The 7,969-nt window shown below is 45.1% G+C and overlaps 1 protein-coding gene across 4 annotated transcripts in view; it reads right to left on the bottom strand.

Annotated features, from left to right (window-relative positions):
• Positions 1-3,485: 3,485 nt before the first annotated feature.
• LOC132825901 (ral guanine nucleotide dissociation stimulator-like) overlaps positions 3,486-7,969 on the bottom strand; it is a 191,023-nt gene continuing 186,539 nt past the window's right edge. For all 4 annotated transcript variants that reach the window (XM_060841522.1, XM_060841521.1, XM_060841523.1 and 1 more), the window contains exons 17-18: positions 7,607-7,721; positions 3,486-4,929 (exon numbers count right to left, since the gene is read on the bottom strand). In XM_060841522.1, coding sequence (XP_060697505.1) covers positions 4,754-4,929; positions 7,607-7,721 — 291 coding nt within the window. In that variant the 3' untranslated portion in view covers positions 3,486-4,753. The remainder of the gene's footprint in view (positions 4,930-7,606; positions 7,722-7,969) is intronic.

Genomic DNA, 7,969 nt, shown 5'->3' with positions numbered 1-7,969 from the left:
ATGCTGCCTGACCTGCTGCGCTTTTCCAGCAACACATTTTCAGCTATTATTGGAGATAGTCATTTCCTGGCATGTGTAAGGCACGGGTGTTATTTGACACGGGTTAGCCCAAGCCTGGATATGGTTCAGATCTTGTTGCATTTGAACATGGACTGCTCCAGTGTCTGAGGATCCACGGATGGTGCTGAACATTGTGCAATCATCAGCGAACATCCCCACTTCTGACCATATGATCTTGGGAAGGTCATTGATGAAGCAGTTGGAGGTGATTGGGCCTAGGACACTACCGTGAGGAACTCCTACAGAGATGCCCTGGAGCTGAACATGAATGACCTCCAATAACCATGACCATCTTCCTATGTGCCAGGAAGCGTTTGCCCCCTGATAACCCTTGATTCCAGTGTTGCTAGGGCTCTGTGATACCAGACTCAGTTGAATGCAGCCTTGCTTTCAAGGGCTGAGACTCTCACCTCCCCTCTGGAATTCAGCTGTTTTGCTCATGATGGAACTTTAGCTGGGCTTCACTGGGCATCAGGGAAGGTGGTGGCCCTAGTGCTATTGTTGTTACACTGTTAACCTGGAGACCCAGACAATGTTCAGAGACTTGGGTTTGAATCCCATCACAGCCGATGGTGGAATTTGAATTCAACAAAATATTCTGCAATTAGGAATCTAATGGTGGCCATGAAACCATTGTCAATTGTCAGGAAAAAAAAAACCCATCTGATTCTCTAATGCTCTTTTGGGAAGGAAATCTGCCATCCTTTCCTGGTCTGGTCTACATGTAATTCCAGATGTACAGCAATGTGATTGACTCTTAACTACTCTCTGGGCAATTAGGGATGAGTGGTAATTGGTCACGCTTTTGTCCTGCTTTTTATGTGCTGGAAAAGACATGTGGGTAGATATATGAATAGGAAGGGTTTAGAGGAATATGGGCCAAGTGCTGGCAAATGGGACTAGATTAATTTAGGATATCTGGTCAGCATGGAAGAGTTGGATCAAAGGGTCTGTTTCCGTGCTGTACATCACCATGACATAGCTGGGCTGGGCTGGGCAGTTTTCCCCAATGTCGGGTGGATGCCAGCGTTGTAACGTCACTGGAACAGCTTGGCGGGGGGAGCAGCAAGTTCCGGAGCTGAAGTATCCAGTCCTATTGCCAGAATGTTGTCAGGACTCATAGCTTTTGCAATATCCAGTGCAGCCAAACGGCTTTGTGGAGTGAATTGAATTGGCTGAAGACTGTGAAACTGAAATGGATCACTTTTGGCTGAAAGATTGCTGCAATTGCTTCGGTCTTACCTTTTGCAATGAAGTGTATGCAGGTCACGTGTGAGCAATCTTTATGATCACGTGTATGTCTAAAATGGTGAATGCATGCAGAATATGTGCATGCTGATATCATTTAGGGCACAAGTTATTGATAATAGCAAACATTGTTTTAAAATAGAGTCTAAGCTACCTTATCTATATTGCAGAGAATAACGTATCCTGTTTATACTAGAGACCAGGGTATGAGAGGGAGGTTGTGGGTGAAGTTTGGTTTTGACAGGGGTACACAGTAAGTGTGAGTGAATCGACCACCCGATTTATTTCAGTTGAAACGATAAGTGGAAGGTGGTGGATCGGCTCAGCTCCAGTGAACTCTAATCACTGTCCAGTTTGTGGCTGAGATTGGACCCACTACAGCAAAGCCGTTCAAAACAAGGACTACTGTGACAAAACCGTTACAGCTGAGCAAGGTTTCCATGGTAACGCGTTCAGTACATTTGAGACTCCCAATTGATTTATTATTCCAATGTTCCTTTGAGAACACACCAACAGAGAATGGGAAAGCACTTTGCTCTGTGCTAATGGAAGTTCTGTGATATTTAATCTGCACTTTATTAAGTGAGGCACATTTCTCCATTTATTAGCGTAGGAAAACCAGGTGATCAGATTAGTGCTCTCTGGTGATGAATGAGCCTGATGTAGACTTGCTTTAAAGCAGTGACCCTGTGCCCCTTTTGAAGGGGGTGGGGGGGTGGAGGGGAAGGCAAATGTTTTCCTCTCCTTGCTGGTGAATGGGGGTTCACTGTGACTGACCTAGATTGAAATGGACCGTATGTATCTTTTCTGTCGGTCTCCTTCACTGCTGCCAGTGTGGCTGTCAGAGGAAGATTCAGCAGGCACTATGTGCCTCACTCCAGTGGCATCAACCCCAAATGGGTGTCTCTTGTCATGGCTATTCCACTGTGACACCTTCATACTTCCTTTCACATTTCCAATAGTCACTGCAGGATGCTTGCAGCCCACGATGAGACCACTCAGCCTGCCATGTCTGTGCTGGCCCTCTGAAGGAGCAATTCTCCCTTGTCTTTTCCCTGAATAGTGGTCCTTTTGGAGGGGTCAGTTGGCCCATCACGGTCTCAGGCAGTGCATTCCAGATCCCAATCAGTGACTCTCTCAAGGAGCTCGATATGTCTCCATCGATTGGCAGCAGTTACCTTTAAATCTTTCACCTCTCGTTCTCAAGCATTCCAGCAGTGGGAACGCTTGCTCCCCATCTGTTTTGTCTAGATCCGTCTACATTTTGTATACCTCAATCAAACCCCTCCTCCATTTTCTTTTCTCCAAAAGAGAACAGTCCCAAATTCTGCAAGCCATATAACTGAAGTTCCTCGTCCCTGGAGCTGTCCAATCAGATCTCTCCTGCAACAGCTTCACATCCTTCCCAAAATATGGTGTCCACAACTGGGTGTGATTCTCCAATGGAGGCTGAGCACGTGGTTTAACATCATGTCTTTGCTCAATTACTCTATGTCCTTATTAAGAAAACCTCGGGTACCATGTGCTTGATCAACCCGACCTGCCACCTGCTAAATCACTTCACAGCTCTTCGCAGTAACTGCCACATATCTGCCCATTCCACCTCTACCATATGGAAGCAGGCCATTCGGCCCGTTGAGTCCACACTAACACTCCAAAGAGTATCCCAGCTACTGAAACTCCACATTTCCCATGACTAACCCACCTAGCCTGCCCATCCCTGGACACTATGGAGAATTTAGCATGGCCAATCCGCCGGACCTGCACAACTTTGGACCAACCTATCCATATCTTTTTTGAATTTCTATGCCACCCTCTTTATATCTTCTGCACATTTTGACACTGTGCTCTGGATGCCAAGAGCTGGATTGTTCATCTATAAACAGGAACAGCAGGGATGACCATCACAGGAGAACTCCATTATAAACCTTCCTCCAATCTGAAAAAAGAACAGCTCTTCACCACCACAACACATGTTGTATCTGTGATGTGTCCCTTCTTTGCACTATTTCTGCTCCCAGTTCTGTTGTCTGGCACTTTATAAACACCTTTTGGAAGTCCAAGCACATTATCTTAGCCCTACAGGAGAACATGGTGACAATAGCCAGGGTCACGGAACTACAACCCAGCCAGATTAATTGACTAGAAGCACATATAAACCACTAAAGGCAAATGACTCATTTGAAGTTGTGTTCATAATTATCCCTCTTTTTACATGATACAAAAAAAAAGTAACAAAGACATCACATTTTCACCGGACAAGACCTACTCAGCAACAGCAAGATAAATACAACTATCAGTAACAAGTCAATATATTAAATAATATTCAACAGTAAGAAATTTACAATTCAACTTAAGAATTTAATGTCTGTACAATGAATAAATATTGTCCCAAAAAGATTCATTTTTTTTTACAAAACAAACTTTTTTTAAAAAAAAGTCAGCACAATTCATTTGAAATTGAGTCCCATTTCTTTGCAACTTAAGAAAAGGAACAAAGGGTTTTCATATCAGCCAAAGAATGGCTTAGATTTTAACTGTACAACTTTGTCAATTTTGACCCCAATCCAGGCTCCTCAGCAACAACTGACCCTTTGTTGAAATGTAGTAATGATTCATTGAGGGTTTGGCCATCATTTGTTGGCCACTCTGACCTATTTCATTTGACCATCTTATCTCAGATGTCTTCTAGTCTATGGTCTGATTGGCAACGTCAAGCCAAGTGAGTCCCAGGTTAAAATTCTCATTTCCACACAATGATAAACCCACTGCTGGCTGTGTTCCCTCTTCAATGTGGATTAAGACAGGGTCCCTTTAACATCAGATAACCTCCAAGGTGGAGGGCTCTTCATAGCAGGACTCCGAGACGGCTGTAAGGATTCTCACACCTGGTTGAAGTCATCGTTTTCTTTCTCTCTCCTCAGAATTTCAGGGCAAGTTACTGTACAAGTGCAGGTAATAGGTGAGCTGCCTCCAGAGCTAGGAATTGGGGCATACCAAAGTTTCTATGTTACAATGACAGGTTCAGCGTTCTATACCAACTTCAATAACCTCTGGACAAACCAGGGGCAATGCTTCCCATCTTCATTGGCGAGCCAGTGCTCCTGTGACATATCTCTCCATCACGCAAATACTCCTTTCTGGTTGATACTACCAGTCCCCGTGATCGGTCTGTTCAAAGTTACTTTACTGGATATGTGACCGTTCTCTCATGCCATTCTTTTCTGCCAAAGATGGAACTGCCCATGATAGGGAGACCCCGGTCAAACCCAGTCCATTCTAGTGTAGTGCCTTTCCATGTCTTCAATAGGACTGAATAAGTGCCTGTGGTTTGACATTTCTGGCAGAGACAATATTGCACATTTAATTGTAACACTGATTTTTTTTATATATATATATATATAAAGTTTTGGCGAATCCAGGGAGTCAGCCCAGCTCAGAGGAGTCAGAAAATACTTTTTGTAATCTTCAGTCCCTTTTGCTTCATTCTGGGGAGTGTCGAACTGGAAACGTGCTTCGTTTTGCCTGCTTTTGGGTGGCCCCTTTTCTTCAGCATAAAGTCATAGTTGACAGATGAATTCATAGCATAAAATACATTCGCGTTGTCAGGGATTTTCAATTCTGTAATGGAATGAGAAAAGGGAGTGCATTAAATTGCCTGAATTCCATCACCTACACCTCGACTTCAGCCAAAGCTGCTGTATTTTGACTAAAGTCTTGCTTGACCATCTCATTCAATGTGAGTTCTCAGTGAGTGTGAGAGTATGGACAACTGGTTGAGTTATTCAAGTGCTAATCTCTTATTAAGAAGAGAGTGCTGGAGAAACTCTACAGGTCTGGCAGCATCTGGAGGAGAGAGAAACACAGTCAACACACCTGATCGCACTGGACTCAAAACATTAACTCGATCTCCCCCTCCGCAAGGGACCCTCTGATTTTCTCCAATACTTTCCATTTTTATTTCTGAATTCCAGAGTCTGCAGCATTTCACCTTTTTAATTCGGTGGTGACACTTTCACCCGCCTACCAGCAGGGGTCAGTGGTTGACAGGAGTGCGGTGGGGAGATAGGGGGGTAGTGAGTGGAGCCCAGGTTGATTTTACTCTCTGCTGCTCTGGGAATCAGCGAAGGCTAATTGCTGAGACTCTACAATAATAAAACAAAAATAAACCAGAGGAGATCTGAAACAAAAAGAAGAAATTGCAGGAGAAACTCAGCAGGTCTCTCAGAGAGAGAAAGCAGAGATAACTGCTGATAAAGAGCCACTAGATTTGGAATGTTAACTCTGCTTTCTCTCCTCACAGATACTACCTGACCTGCTGAGTTTCTCCAGCAATTTCTCTTGTTGTTTCAGAGACTCCACTCGGAGTGCTGTGTTCAGTTCTGGTCATCTTACTACAGGAAGGATGCTATTAAACTGGAAAGAGTGCAGAAGAAATTTACCAGGATGTTACCAGGACCAAGGGTCTAAGTTAGAGGGATGTTGAAAATGTGTTGCTGGTTAAAGCACAGCAGGTCAGGCAGCATCCAAGGAATAGGAAATTCGACGTTCCTGATGAAGGGCTTATGCCCGAAACGTCGAATTTCCTATTCCTTGGATGCTGCCTGACCTGCTGTGCTTTAACCAGCAACACATTTTCAACTGTGATCTCCAGCATCTGCAGACCTCATTTTTTACTCTAAGTTAGAGGGAGACATTGGACAAGCTAGAGTGTAGGAGACTGAGGAGGGAGCTTATAGAAGTGTGTAAGATCATGCGAGGCATGGATAGGGTGAATGCACTCAGTCTTAGGGCGGCACGGTGGCACAGTGGTTAGCACTGCTGCCTCACAGCGCCTGAGACCCGGGTTCAATTCCCGACTCAGGGGACTGACTGTGTGGAGTTTGCACGTTCTCCCCGTGTCTGTGTGGGTTTGCTCCGGTTTCCTCCCACAGTCCAAAGATGTGCTGGTCAGGTGAATTGGCCATTCGAAATTGCCCGTAGTGTTAGGTAAAGGGTAAATGTATGGGTGGGTTATGCTTCGGCGGGTCGGTGTGGACTTGTTGGGCCGAAGGGCCTGTTTCCACACTGTGTAATGTAATGTAATCTTTTTCCCAAGGTTGGGGAATTCAGGACTAGAGGGCATCAGTTTAAGGTGAGAGGGGAAAATATAAAAGGGAACCTGAGGGGCAACGTTTTTACACAGAGGCTGGAATGCATATGGAATGAGCTGCCAGTGGAAGTGGTTGAGGTGGATACATTATCAACATTTAAAAGGCATTTGGACAAATACATGGATAGGAAAGGATTAGAAGGATACGGGTCAAGTGCAGGGAAACAGGGTCAGCGTGGATAGACATTTAGGTCAGCATGGAGCAGTGTGGGCTGAAGGGGCCCATTCCCATGCTATACGGACTCTATGACTTTACCCCGAATTTAACCCTGACTGCTGGCCCCACCTACAATGCCCACAGGGAACCTGAATCCCTCATTTGCACACACGCCACCTGAGTCAGTATTTCTTTGTCACAAGTCAAGATAGTTTGGGAAGCTAGCTGCCAAAATTAGGAAGATTGCATTACCGCGAGAAATGTCCACTCTCCTGTGAAAAAGCCTTTGAGAGAAACAAATTTCAAATGCCTTTGGTAACCTTTGCAGCAACAGAATGGTGTTTCGTCAATGGACAGGGTGTGGCAACCCTCCCGGACTGGTTTTTCACCACTGTGTGTAACATTACTGGGACCTGTTTTGTCTAAAACGTGCTCTTTGAACATTTCTCTTCACCAGGTACAAGAGAGGAACAATGGCCACAGTCAAGCATTATCCAAGAAGACAATGAGTCACTTTATTCTCTAGTAAGTGGAAAGGCCATGCATCAAGACAATGGAGCTGTGTCAATCTGCAGCTGGATCATGGAGGGGATCATTAGTCAAGGCTTCCAGGGGAAAGGCAGGAAGAGGGTCGCTTCAGCCACTGAATGGCAGAACAGATGGGATGAATGGACCACTTCTGCTCCTATTCTTTATAATCTAATGGAGTCACATGAAGAAACCCTCAGGAACTTGATGGGATTGTAATAGGCAACCCCATAAATGGATGGTTCACTTGCAAGTTTAAAAGCTGTACCCATGCTGGGGAGCCAAGTTGATTGGCTGTAATTTCCTGGATACTAGATTACAACAGGCACATAGTAATTGCTGAGTGTTGTGCAGGCAGCTCTTTTCCCGTACGAGAAAGAATGTCACAAGGTGCTGTTGGACAACACAAAATGGTGGTACTGTCCTCCGTATGCCCATGTACTTGTGCCCACATTACATACCCCTGTCCTCAGCGATGATCTGCACCAGCTCGTATTCCTCAGGCCTATCCCCATCCAAATTGTGCTTGGCCATAGCCTTTCGAATGACGACAGGTGTTTTATCCTGGCTCGTCACCTGGAGAAAATGAAAGAAAGAGAGTTTTAACTCTTTCAAGCTGTAGCTACAGAACCTGGTGTAGGCTTACTTCAGTAATGGGAATATACAAGCTCTGGATGCATGGAGGACCCAATGTTCCTTCTCTTCTAATCCCTTATTACCTGCTACCCCACCACACACGTGTGTGCACACATGTCCAGGCAGACACACGCGAGTGCACGTGCATGTACACATGCAGAGGCACAGAAACACACACACACACACGC

Source organism: Hemiscyllium ocellatum, chromosome 21 (assembly GCF_020745735.1).
Source record: "Hemiscyllium ocellatum isolate sHemOce1 chromosome 21, sHemOce1.pat.X.cur, whole genome shotgun sequence".
Taxonomy (NCBI): domain Eukaryota; kingdom Metazoa; phylum Chordata; class Chondrichthyes; order Orectolobiformes; family Hemiscylliidae; genus Hemiscyllium; species Hemiscyllium ocellatum.
This window is presented reverse-complemented; position numbering and strand designations above follow the sequence as displayed.